The sequence below is a fragment of the Chiloscyllium plagiosum genome, unplaced genomic scaffold (assembly GCF_037043375.1).
Source record: "Chiloscyllium plagiosum isolate Xiang-an unplaced genomic scaffold, Cpla_swu_hap1 HiC_scaffold_3, whole genome shotgun sequence".
NCBI classification, from domain to species: Eukaryota; Metazoa; Chordata; class Chondrichthyes; order Orectolobiformes; family Hemiscylliidae; genus Chiloscyllium; species Chiloscyllium plagiosum.
This window is the reverse complement of record NW_028270141.1, coordinates 137830028-137844312: the sequence shown is the minus strand read 5'-3', so window position 1 is coordinate 137844312 and position 14285 is coordinate 137830028. Positions and strand designations below refer to the sequence as shown.

Genomic DNA, 14285 nt, shown 5'->3' with positions numbered 1-14285 from the left:
CGATCCAAACCTACTGTCTAAACCAGTCGCCCAATTCCTAAGCATCTGTATCCCTCTGCTCCCCACCTACTCATGCATCTGTCCAGACGCATCTTAAATGAATCCACCGTTCCTGCCTCTACTACCTCTGCTGGCAACGCGTTCTAGGCACCTACCACCCTCTGTGTTAAGTACTTGCCTCGTGTATCCCCCTTAAACTTTCCACCTCTCGCCTTGAAAGCGTGACCTCCCTTTATTGAATCCGTCACCCTGGGAAAAAGCTTGTCTCTATCCACCCTGTCTATACTCTTCATGATTTTGTAAACCTCAATCAGGTCCCCCCTCAACTCCTTTTTTCTAATTAAAACAAACCTAATCTACTCAACCTCTCTTCATAGCTAGCACCTTCCACACCAGGCAACATCCTTATAAACCTTCTCTGCACCCTCTCCAAAACATCCACATCCTTTTGGTAATGTGGCGACCAGAATTGTACACAGTATTCTAAATGCAGCAAAACCAATATCTTGTACAATTTTAACATGACTTGCCAGCTCTTATACTCAATACCCTGTCCAATGAGGGCAATATGCCTTCTTGATCACTCTATCCACCTTTGCAGCAACCTTCAGGGTACAATGGACCTGCACTCCCAGAACTCTCTGCCCATCAACTTTTCCCAAGGCTCTTCTATTCATTTTATAATTCGCTCTAGAATTAGACTTGCCTAAATGCATCACCTCACATTTGCCTGGATTGAAATCCATCTGCCACTTTTCCGCCCAACTCTCCAGTCTATCTATATCCTCCTGTATTCTTTGACAGTCCCTTATGCTTTCTGCTATTCCACTAATCTTCATGTCATCTGCAAACTTGCTGATCATACCAACAGTGCCCTCTTCCAAATCATTTATGTATATCATAAATATTCTAAATGTAGCCTAACTAAAGTTTTATACAACTGCAACAATTTGCCAACTTTTATACTCAGTGCCCTGACCATTGCGAAAGTACATCCCATGATCCCTCTATATATTCATGCTCCTAAGGGTTCTGCCATTTATCATAAGTTTTCTTCTTCCATTTGATCTCCCAAAATGCATAATCTCACACTTGTTTGTCTGAATTAAACTCCATCTACTATTTCTGTAGCCAGCTAATTGATCTATATTCTGGTCTTTCCTTATTAACTGCAAACTTAATAATCAGACCACCTACATTTTCATCCAAATCATTTATTTATATTACAGAGGTTCAAGCACTGATCTTTGTTGAACACCTTTAGTCACAGAACTCCAGTCAGAAAAACACCCCTTCACAACTATCTTCCATGATCAAGCCAATTTTGTATCTAACTTACTAATTAACTGTGGATCCCATGTGATTTACTCTTCTGGGTAAGCCTACATTTGACCTTCATTAAAGCTGGACAGCTCTACAACTCCATCACTGAATCTCCTGGGCATTTGGTTAATGTAAAGTAACATTACAAATAGATGTATCTGAAGCTAATCTGTCAGGCTTAATATAGATTGCTTGGCTTTTCCTTCTATTAGGCAAAAGTGAGGACTGCAGATGCTGGAAACCAGAGTTTAGATTAGAGTGGTACTGGAAAAGCACAGAAGTTCAGGCAGCATCCGAGGAGCAGTAAAATCGACGTTTCGGGCAAAAGCCCTTCATCAGGAATACAGGCAGAGTGCCTGAAGGGTGGAAACTTAAATGACAGGAGGTTGGGGGTGGGGAGAAAGTAGCATACAGTACAATAGGTGAGTGGGGGAGGGGATGAAGGTGATAGATCAGGGAGGAGGGTGGAGTGGATAGGTGGAAAGGAAGATAGGCAGGTCAGACAAGTCATGGGGACAATGCTGAGCTGGAAGTTTGGAGCTGGGGTGAGGTGGGGGAAGGGGAAATGAGGAAACTGGTGAAATCCACATTGATGCCCTGGGGTTGAAGTGTTCCAAGGCGGAAGATGAGGGTTCTTCCTCCAGGCGTCTGGTGGTGAGGGAGCGGCGGTGAAGGATGTCCAGGACCTCCATGTCCTCGGCAGAGTGGAAGGGGGAGTTGAAATGTTGGGCCACAGGGCAGTATGGTTGATTGGTGCGGGAGTCCCAGAGATGTTCCCTAAAGCGCTCTGCTAGGAGGCGTCCAGTCTCCCCAGTGTAGAGGAGACCGCATCGGGAGTAATGGATACAATAAATGATATAGGTGGATGTGCAGGTAAAACTTTGATGGATGTGGAAGGCTCCTTTGGGGCCTTGGATGGATGCGAGGGAGGAGGTGTGGGCGCAGGTTTTGCAATTCGTGCGGTGGCAGGGGAAGGAGCCAGGCCGGGAGGATGGGTTGTTGTGACCAGGTAGTCACGAAGGGAACGGTCTTTGCAGAAGGTGGAAAGGGGTGGGGAGGGAAATATATCCCTGGTGGTGGGGTCCGTTTGGAGGTGGCGGAAATGTCAGCAGATGGTTTGGTTTATGCAAAGGTTGGTAGGGTGGAAGGTGAGCACCAGGGGGGTTCTGTCCTTGTTACGGTTGGAGGGGTGGGGTCTGAGGTGCGGGATGTGGACGAGATACGTTGGAGGGCATCTTTAACCACGTGGCAAGGGAAATTGTGGTCTCTAAAGAAGGAGGCCATCTGGTGTGTTCTGTGGTGGAACTGGTCCTCCTGGGAGCAGATACGGCGGAGGCGGAGGAATTGGCAATACGGGATGGCATTTTGCAGGAGGTAGGGTGGGAAGAGGTGTGATCCAGGTAGCTGTGGGAGTCGGTGGGTTTGAATAAAATGTCGGTGTCAAGTCGGTCGTCATTTTACCTTATCAAATATTTTAGTAAAGTCCATATAGATAACATCTACTACTTTACCCTCATTCATCTTCATGACTTACTCAAAAAAACTCAAATCAAATTTGAGATACAAGAGCTCTATTAAGTCCTTTTGTTTCTAAATGCAAGTAAATCCTATCCCCAAGAATCCTCTCCAATAATTGTCCTACCACTGACACAAGGCTTACCAGCCTATAATTTACTGGATCATCCCTTCTTAAACAAAGGAACAACATTGGCTATTCTCCCATAGTTCAAGAAGATACAAGGATCTCTGTAAAGACCCTAGCAATTTCCTCCTTTGCTTCCCATGATCCTGGGATAGATCTCATCAGGTATGCAAGTTAGCTTGCTGAGCTTGAAGGTTTGTTTTCAGATGTTTCATCACCAAACTAGGTAACATCATCAGTGAGAGTCTCCAGTGAAGCGCTGGTGGTACGTCTTGCCTCTCTATTTATAAGTCTTTGTTTCTTAAGGTGGGTGATGTCATTTTAGCTTTTATTTTAAAGGGAAGGTAGATAGGATCTAAATTGATGTGGTTAGAATGCCATGCCTCTAAGAATTGTTTATTTCACCAGTCCTAGGATGTATGTGTTGTCCCAGTCACAATGGTATCCTTCTTTGTCTGTATGTATACAAAGTAGTGATAGTGGGTCATGTCTTTTGGTGTCTCATCAAGCTCTTGGTACATCTTCTTTAATGTTTTTCACAACACCCAACACCACCTCCTTCTTAATATTGACATGCCCTAGAATATCAAACTATCCCTTCTTAATCTTACCATCATCCATGTCCTTCTTGGTGAATATGGATGTGAAGTACTCATTAGGAGTCTCACTCATTTCTTTTGGCTCCATGCATGAATTCCCTCTTTTGTTCTTGAGTGGACCTACCCTTTCCTCATGTAACCCTCTTGCTCCTAATATAGGTATAAAATGGCCTGGGATTCTCCTTAATCCTACTTGTCAGGACGTTTTATGGTCATTTTTGCCATCCAAATTCCTTGCTCAAGTTCTTTCTTGCTTCCGTTATATTCCGTAACAATCTTATCAGATTTCAGTTTCCTAAACCATACGTGCTTCCTTTTTCTTTTTGACTAAACTTTCAATATCTCTAGTCATGCAAGCTTGCTGAATCTTGCCATCTTCATTTTACATCCTCACAGAAACATTCTGGTCCTAACAGACCTTCTTCCACAAGTGAGATGTAAATTTAACAGCTATCCCAATCTAATTGCTCAATTCCTGCCTAATAATGCTGTAACTAGCCTTCCCCAATATTGCGGAGAAAGTGAGGTCTGCAGATGCTGGAGATCAGAGTTGAAAATGTGTTGCTGGAAAAGCGCAGCAGGTCAGGCAGCATCCAAGGAACAGGAGAATCGACGTTTCGGGCATAAGCCCTTCTTCAGGATTCCTGAAGAAGTGCTTATGCCCGAAACGTCGATTCTCCTGTTCTCTGGATGCTGCCTGACCTGCTGCGCTTTTCCAGCAACACATCTTCCCCAATATTGCACTTTCAACTGAAGATCTGTACAATCGTTATCCATAACTATCCCTCCCTGATGCAAATGTTGGTTAACTGATTTAAAAAAAAGTCTGGAAAGCTACATCATCAAGGTTGGCATGACTTAAGCAAGAGAGGATTGGTAGATGTGGCTAAAGCCATCAGACTGAAAATGCCCTTCGATGAATCAGATTCAACAGCTAAACTGACTGAGTTCTGAAGACGGTGAGATTGCATGTGGTGTCATACTTGTGCACCTTTAATCTTTTGACTATTTAAAGTAATCTTTTTGTCTAAATTGTATTTACTTGTTAATTTATGATTAATTTGCATTGGTCCCAATCTTTGTAAAGTAAAAGTAACAAAAAAGTGAAATCTTGGAGGTAATTTCTTAATTGGGGAAGACATCAAGCAACTCTGATTATTTTGGTTTACAGTTCTCTCATGGGGATTGTAACATCTTCCACAGTCAAGAGTATGGAGAACAGAAGTCATTATGCCATTAATGAAATTATATTTCCAGTAAACAAAATAGCTGAAAAAATATTTGTGGGTTTGTTTTTATTATTAGCTTTGCATTATGTCAAATAAAAATCTGTGTGCAAAGCTTTTAAAATTAGAATTAGCTAAACTAACTGCAACATTTCGATGCCTATTACACTTTAGGGAAGGTATACATGCAGACAATTGCTGCAAAACCCTGGAGTATATTGCAGTTTAGTCAGCAGGAAATAACAGCAAGTTGAATCTAAGTCCTTGTCCACAAAAGAAAGAAATTACTGGCATGCACACTACCAAAGTTGCTCCTGGAGCCCAATTATAGGAAAACGGAATAGCAAAGTAACCGTATACATTTTGCTCACAAAAAATACAAATAGAAATAGATCTCAACTAGATAATTATTAAATGAGTAGATTCCAAATAAGTGTGCTGTTTACCCAAATAAAGATTGATTTTCGGTCTGACAGCAGGCATATTGTCCTTCCAATTTAAAAAAGAGCTATAGGAAGTCAATGGTTTAGCTAGATTTGACAGAATTTCACTTAAAAGATTCTTGTCCCAAGGATTCCTGATGATTGCACCTGACAAAGAAAAACAAAAAATCAAGTTTTCATATATTTCATTTTACTGCATTTAAATTTTGATATTTTTAAAATAGACATAATTATAGTATGCATCAATACAGATATTCAGCAATAAGAGCTTCAAGGACTTAAAGCATAAACCCCAAGTCAAAAGTACATTGCACCTCACAAATGCAAATAGGACATCAAGGAAATGAGCCATTCACTCATTCCATCCGAAGACTGTGTAACATTTTGCATTCTAGACAAGGAACTAAAACTGCATCACATCACAATGAAATGGTCGATACTATTACTGATCAAGCTTTATTTTCTTGAGATTTAAAAATCTGCACACTTTTCAGATAGGCCACTATTTGTTTTGGCTATTGGCAACGATCTGATAACATCTCACACTCAAGCTGCACTTGGATTAATGGTTCACAAAACCTGAGATTTTATAAAGTTATAGCACAACTTTCTTGCTCTTACACTCCATGACTTGGTTAATAAAGTCAATTAATACCAAGGCAAATCAAAGCATTATTTTTGCTCTACCATATTCTCTGTTCCTTGGCCACTGATTCCATCTCCCGCTATCTTAATCACTGGCATTCAGATAGCCCAGTTTGGGTTCTGCCAGGGCCATTCAGTTCCTGACCTCATCACAGCCTCAGTTCAAATTTAAACAAAAGTGCTGAATCCCAGACTTGAGGTGAGAATGACAGTCCTTGACATCAAGGTTGCATTTGACCTAGTTTGGCAACAAGGTGTCATAGCAAAACTGGAATAAATGGGTATATGGGAAGAAACTTTCCTCTGATTGGAGTCACACCTGACACATAGGAAATGGGCGTAGTTGTTGGAGATCAGTCACCTCCGCTCCAGGACATCTCTGCAGGAATTCCTCAAGGTAGTGTCCTTGGTTCAACCATTTTCAGCTGCTTTATCAATGACCTTCTCTTCATCATAAGGTCAGAAGTGGGAATGTTCATTGATGATTGCACAATGTTTATTACTATTTCATATTCCTCAGATACTGAAGCAGTCCATGTTCAATGCAACAAGGTCTGGACAATATCAAAGGACTGACAAGTGGCAAGTAACAGTTGTGCCATACAAATGCCAGGCAATGAATATCTCAAATGAGAAACAATGTAACCACTGTTTCTTGATATTCATTGGCATTACCATAATTGAATTTCCCACTACCAAGATCCTGAAGGTTACTATTGACCAGAAACTCAACTGGACTCATCGCATAAATCACAGTGGCTACAGAGCAGGTCAGAGACTAGGGATACTGTGTCAAGTAACTCAACTCCTGCCCCGCACAATGGCAAATATGTTAAAATAGGTGATATTCCATAACAGTTCTCCAATAATAACTCCTCTAGTTGTGGGAGATATGGTACAGATGGTTACATTTACCAGTTTCTGTTGGGGTTTCAACTGGCTCCTCAAACTGTAGATCACTGCAATACATTTCCTGTAGACAGCAAAATGACTGTTCAGGTTTAAGGCAATCTTCAATGTTCGGCACGCTGCATGTTTCAAGGTTCTCATCAATCATCTGAAACTCTTCAGAAACTGGTGCGTCATTAAGGCTAGGGTCAATGGCAGGAGCTGATATTCTATTGTTTTGTTCTGATCCTAAATCCTGAATAGGACTGTAAAATATATATTTGGAGGTGGTAGTGAAGGAAAGACAGGGTGAAAGAAGAGAGAAAGAAAGATTAATTCGGCACCAGTGGAATTTTTGTTTAGAGCCATAAATGAAAAGGGAGCCAATATTGAAAACTGCTTTTGCCATTGTGGCATTCACTATGTAATTCTTAAAAAAACCCCACAAAATTATAAAAATTAGATTCCCTACAGTATGGAAACATGACCTTTAGCCCAACAAGTCCACACTGATCCTCCAAAGGTAACCCACCCAGACCCATTCCCCTACCCTACATTTACCCCTGATTAACACACCTAACACTACGGGCAATTTAGCATGGCCAATGCAGCTAACCTACACATCTTTGGACTGTGGGAGGAAACCCACGCAGACACGGGGAGAATATGCAAACTCCACACAGACAGTTGCCTGAGGCAGGAATCGAACCCGGGTCCCCAACGCTGTGAGGCTGCAGTGCTAACCACTGAGCCACCATGCCACCCCATTACCACACTGAAAACTTTTCAAAATCTTGTAATTAATAATATTAACTAAATAAATTAATTCACTGGATTTAATGATTAATTAGGTTTTCGTAACTATTGTCAAATTTAAGTAGACAAAATTGAAACCCTTCATATTAGCACGTCCTACCTAATTTTTCTGATTTTGGCAAGCTGAATGTATTCCTCATCTGATGAAAGAGCCACCAGGTTTGCATCATTGTTAAGTTCTGCCTTTTCTGGAAGAAAACAAAACTGTTACTCTTCAGTTCACCCAGTTTTAATTGATTGTATAATGTTCAAATGCATTCTCTTTCATTTTGACTTTCATCCATGTTTGTAAATTAAGGACATTCACTGTTACCATTTCAATTTTAACTTGGAAATAGGTTTTTTTTAAAAAAGCCCAGCATGCTCAAACTGCCACTTTTTGATCTCTGATAACCCTCCTGCTTGCCACTTCCCTCTCCCGACCTTCCCGCTCGTGACGATTATCCCATGTTCTTTCCACTTTCTGAATGCTTCACATGGCCTCTCTCACTCCCCAGTTGGCTTCTCACTCTCATGGCCCATCTCCCTGGTGCAGAATCTGGAAGTCACAGTGGGTGGGTAGAGGGATGCCCATGAATTAGTGATTGGTGAAAAAAGTAAGCTAATAGCACTTATTAAAATTAGAAACAGAATTAGTAAAACAATTTTTAGCCAATTGGGCTCAAGGTAGCCAACGTGTAAAAATTTCTGTTCAGGATCTTAACCCAAACGTTTTTTCAAATGGGAAAATTATTTTCATTTAAAATGCTATTTTGTGTGGAAGGCATTGGGAATGTTAAATGAAGGCTACCTATACTTTACAGTTTAACTCTATGCTGATAGTTACCTTTACTGTAATCCTCTGAATCTTGCTTATGCTGTGGTGGTACCCCATAGAATGGAGTTGATGCTAGTGGGGCTGCAAACGCAAAATTCTGTGTATCATTTGGGTTGATTACCAAGGTTCGGTTGTCACAAACAGCCCAAACAGCTTGATCATCTCTATCCTGAGCAAAAACGATTAAAAGTCAGTTTCATACTTGACAAATCAGGATAAGTATCAAAACCTTAGAATTGGCAAAGAACTTCCTTGACGATACATTACAACATTATTGATTCACTGGGACAGTCTTCACTTTATTACTATCCAACATGGTAAAACATTAAGTAAGTGGGCAGGGTTAAGTAATTTCAAGTCTTTCTATTCCTCATTCTGTGTTGGGGGTAGGGACTGAGAGTAATTTATGACATCATAATGATTATGTGACATCACAAAGTAGTTTTGACCAATAGTTATGAAAATACTTAAATTCAATATGAAAATATAGATAGATGGAATATGTCATTACTACTTTGGAGGCATATGATGTACTATCTTATATAAAAATGGGACAAGAAGACGACATTTAGCTTCTGTAGAAGGAGACAGTTGACATTTCAGGCCAATGAACTTTCAAAAGAAACATGAAATATTGTTTCAGTTTTCTAACGGAAGGTAACAAGTGATTTAAGGTGTATGATACATTTTTTTTTTAAGAGTTTGGGTTTTGAGCTGGTGGCAAGTAAGTTTTGGACTTTGTGTATGAAGGAGTAATAATTAACTTTACAAAGCTTTTGTTTTAAACCAGTATACTTTAGAGAACAAGTGGCTGGGGCCCTCCTGAATTAATAATGTGAGGTTGTGTTGTGTTATGAAAGTTTTACCATCAGAGAAAACAAACACTGAAAGCCATTATCTTGTTTTTGGTTTAGGAAAAACAAGAATTTATTTTTGCTTCAGGAAAAACCCAAACTTGAAAGCTTTTGAGTTCTGTTTGCAGAGATTGGCTGTGGCTAGATGATGCAAGAACAGTTTCTCTCGAGAAAGGAATTAAGACAGTAAAGAAATAAATTACCTCAGTTTAAGGGTATAGTTTGAAAATTCCAGATCAGAATTGTAGATTAGACATTCGAAGGGATTAATTGAAGCTAAAAAGATTCAAGATCAGTTGTGTGAATAATCAATCAAAAGGCTATCAAAACCTTGAATTGAAGGAAACTGTTATATCAAACATAAACTTATGACAGAAAAGAGAATTCTCTGATATTTGAGTACTGTAATGCGACGGTGTTGAGATAAATGGAACTTTTGTTTTGCAATGTGTTTCAAAATCATTCAAATTGTATTATATGTTAATATCTTGGTTTGTTCTATTTTATCATTTCTTTATTAGTTAAAACAGAATCCGCAGTATTGCATGTTTATGTTTTACTGAAGGACCACAAAAATGAGTCATTTAGTAGAATGAAGGTGGGGTTGTGGGTGGGATAGGATTTCATTCAAACCTATAAAATTCCGGCAGAATTAGAATGGGTAGATATAGGAAGGATATTTCCGAAGGAAAGGGAGTCACAGTCTAAGGATAAGGGGTAAACCATTTAGGAATAAGAGTATGAGAAATGTCCTCACCCAGAGAGAGTGGTGAGCCTGTGGAATTCATTACTACAGAAAACAGTCAAGGCCAAAACATTGTATGGTTTCAAGAAAAAAAAGAGTCAGATACAGCACCTGGAAGCTAAAGGAATTAAAGGATATCAGGATAATGCTGGAATTGGCTACTGAATTGCATGATCAGCCATTCATAATGAATAGCAGAGCAAGCTGGGAGGGCCAAATGGCCTACTCCTGTTCTTATTTCCCCACACAAGCCAGATTGTACTCTGGGACCTGACATGCTCAGTAATAACATCAGCTAGGATTATAACACCAAAGCACTGACTGCTGTGTGGTTTATACAAAGTACTGGAAGATGGTTAATAAGTTAAGTTTTACTCACAATTGCAACAAGAGTTTAGCTTTAGGTTGGCTCAACAGCAATTTTACTTTTATTGTCAGAAAGTGTAGGTTGAAGCTCCACTACAGAACTGAAGTAATCTAAACTAATTGCTGAAGAAATGTGGCATTGTCAGAAGTGCCTTCCTTCAGATGAAGATAATAAGTCAGTAAAGATCTTGAATTTTTGTTCTGTTGTTCATTAAAAGGATATTAAAGATCCCATACTCTACTTATTCAGGTGCCCTGTAAGATTTCTTCTTGAACCAACACTATAGATTAAATGGTTATTCATTTCATAACCTGGTCTAGAACCTTTTAAACAAAATAACTGTTGCATCACTATGTTTAAAAAAGTAATTCAGTGTACATGTAGCACTCAAACATTTCAGCTGATAGTGGGGTAGGAAAATAAAAATATTTCTTACCGTTACTTTACCAGCCATCAACTGTTTCTCTGACAATTCTCCCCACGGTGTCGATTCTACAGGTTTACTGTTCAAATCATTTTGTATGCTGCAACATTGCAATGCTAATTAACAAGAGACCAACTGGCTATGGTTTAATAAAAAAAAGTGTTACAAGAAACTGTGTTTTATGTACCTATTCACACTACCAGCATCATCTTCAAAGATAGAGAATGGTACTGTAGAAGGTGGAGCAAAGTTCATACTCAGAGTTTCCATGGATTGATGGTTGTCTTGACAAAAAAATGTGGAGGCAAAAATAAAATTAAGAGACAACATTCAAATGTAATTAATAAAACACTTTCAGAAACTTTCTTTAAGGTCTCTGTGAAAGTATAAATTTGCCAATGAGAATTTGGAGAGGAATGTGGAAACAACTCCTCAAGCGGAATGACCTACTCCTGTTTGTATGTTCATACTTTAACTTCATATCATCTAAAAAGAACCCTTATCTATCCATTTTGATCCAAAATGGACAATCTCACACTTGCTTACTTTGAACTCCATCTGTCACAGTTTTGCCCAGGTAGACAATCAATATCCCTTTGTAATTTTATGCCACTACGTACATGTTTACAATGCCATCTAACTTTCTGTCATCAGCAAATTTCTTCGGTATGCAATAAGAACAGGAAAGATGGTGTGAAACATTACAGGATTAAACGATTAATAGGACGCTACAGTATAACTTCAATGATCATTGCTACAGGCTGAACTGCCCCTCAGCCACATTACTCAGAGAAAGCACACCGCTTTATTTGACAGATTTCAACCCCACAAATTTCCAGGTTTCCATTCTATTATTCTCTCACATCAATGGAAAACAACAATTTTATAGGGTAACAATACTTTAAAAGATAATCTGTTCTCAGCCAAGACCTACCACATATCATCAGCAAGCCTAAACAGAGTAATAGCAAAGAAGAGTTTAATTGGAAGGTAATAATTAAGTAATTAGAATTATAATCCCTACAGTGTGGAAACAGGCCATTCGGCCCAACATGTCCACATTGACCCCCCCACCTGAAGAGTAATCCACCCAAACCCATTCCCCTACCCGAACATATCCCTGAACTCTATGGGCAATTTAGCTTGGCCAATTCACCTAACCTGCGCATCTTTGGATTGTGGGAGGAAACTGGAGCACCTGGAGGAAACCCACACAGACATGGGGAGAATGTGCAAACTCCACACAGTCGCCCGAGGTTGGAATTGAACCCAGGACCCTGGCGCTGTGAGGCAGCAGTGCCTACCACTGAGCCACCATGCCGAAATAGTAAGCAAAATATAGTAAGGAAATCACAGAAATCAAAATGAAACCCTGCATTTATCAATATTTTTAATCAAACTATCACATGTATGACACATATCTGAAGCAGAAACCAAGATTTCTGGCTCAAAGGTAGGAGCACTATTACTGAGCCACCAAGAACCTACCTGAACTGTATTTGTAAATATTTTCTAATAAGCTTGATCAAAGATTTTATTAGACACCTCTGCTACACCCCCTCTGCTTAGGGGGCGGCACGGTGGCACAGTGGTTAGCACTGCTGCCTCACAGCGCCAGAGACCCGGGTTCAATTCCCACCTCAGGCGACTGACTGTGTGGAGTTTGCACGTTCTCCCCGTGTCTGCGTGGGTTTCCTCCGGGTGCTCCGGTTTCCTCCCACAGCACAAAGATGTGCAGGTCAGGTGAATTGCCCCATAGTGTTAGGTAAGGGGTAAATGTAGGGGTATGGGTGGGTTGCGCTTCGGCGGGTCGGTGTGGACTTGTTGGGCCGAAGGGCCTGTTTCCACACTGTAATTTAATCTAATCTAATCTAATCTAATCTACAAGTGGGACTTTAATTTGGTTCTCCTTGCTCAGAAGTAGGAACACTACCACAAGTGCCCAAAAAGTGATACAATGTAAATATAGTTACTATAGTTGTTATAATCAACCTATTTTGATATGCTAAGACACATGTACAGGGTGAGTGGCCCAAAGGCAGGGACACTAAGTAGTTTCACAGTCACTGTTGTAACAAAGGTTTTTGCACAGAACAGAAGTCATGCAAATCACAGTGAGGCAAATGACCAGGATACTAAATACCATTTGGAGGGTAAATGTCACTAACAATATAACTCCTTACAAAGTGCCATGGTATATTTTGTGTTCACCTGAAAAGAGAGACAGGGTTTCAATTTAAGTTTCAAGTCACTGGAATGATCCTTCAATGCAATACTATTTGATTCAATGGAAAACATATTGAGCCAAGTTCAACACAGTGTATGAAGTTAAATCTAAAACTATCCCACGCAGGTGAGCAGACTAGCATTGAGCAATGACAGATACTTATAAGAGATTGTGTCCGGGGTGTTTGTTTCATTTTGTTGGGATTTTAAGATTTCATGACTTATAGTTTCACAGTTTAGAATACACTAGTCATTTTTATGACCTTGAATAAAAATGTGAATGCCTTATTACAAATATTTTGTACTATGGCTCATGCTTATTAGCTATCTATGTGTTCCATATTAAGACAATTATTAAATCTTAATAGAAACATTTTATTTCGCTTTGCACATTATTATGCCTTTACTTTAAAATAATAATATCCCCATATACTGATTTGTTAAAATATTCTCAATTCTTTAAACTGCTTTATGGTAGTGAGATGCCATCTTGAACTGTTACAATCCACCCTTGAGGGATTTAATTTTGTTTTGCCACAGGTTAACCCTCTGCAATTTCTTCTTGGAACTTACATTAGCATTCAACTCGCAATAGAATGGTAGTCTTTCCTGTGCTGTTTGATATAAAATGAGATAGCTAATAAGCATGAGCCATAGTACAAAATGTGCATTAGTTTTAATGGATATTGGAGCTAACAAATAAATATATCCAAAATTAAAATAGCTAGAGCTGTGGTAAAGGAATAGAAGATAAACAAAATTCACAGACTTACCATCCTTTTTACAAAATACTTTGGAAACTCCATCCTGCATTTCTGTTTGATCTTCTGCAAAAGCACCATCATGTTCATCTACCTGAGGTAATTCAGGAATCACTGGTGCCTGAAACATATCCATTATAGCATCTACCACAAGAGAAGACAAATTAATTTTGGTTATATTTTTACAATTTGTTCTGTATTGCACACTCATTCTAAATTCAATTTGTAATTTAAATACATTTACAAGTTAGAGGTAATGGTTTTTTAATTTCAGACATGGTTACATTTTTGGGATTTTGCCAACTTTTAGTTCAGGTTACGTTGGTCTCCTCAGTATCAATTCTAATTTACCAAACCTTCATTAGCGACCATTTTTGCCTTGAAATCTAGATCACCTTTCAGTAAGTTACTCAGGAAGCTAGCAGCTTGTTTTAATCCATTTGTGGGATATGTGCATCATTGGTCAGGCCAGCAATGTTTTGCCAATTCTAAACTGCCTTCAAGAAGGT

The 14285-nt window shown here is 39.4% G+C and overlaps 1 protein-coding gene across 1 annotated transcript in view; it reads right to left on the bottom strand.

Annotated features, from left to right (window-relative positions):
* LOC122548466 (mitotic checkpoint serine/threonine-protein kinase BUB1-like) overlaps window positions 1-14285 on the bottom strand; it is a 63048-nt gene that overhangs the window by 10393 nt on the left and 38370 nt on the right. Inside the window, exons 13-19 of the mRNA XM_043687176.2 lie at window positions 13789-13920; window positions 10977-11073; window positions 10802-10889; window positions 8409-8568; window positions 7683-7770; window positions 6794-7032; window positions 5237-5380 (exon numbers count right to left, since the gene is read on the bottom strand). Coding sequence (XP_043543111.2) covers window positions 5237-5380; window positions 6794-7032; window positions 7683-7770; window positions 8409-8568; window positions 10802-10889; window positions 10977-11073; window positions 13789-13920 — 948 coding nt within the window. The remainder of the gene's footprint in view (window positions 1-5236; window positions 5381-6793; window positions 7033-7682; window positions 7771-8408; window positions 8569-10801; window positions 10890-10976; window positions 11074-13788; window positions 13921-14285) is intronic.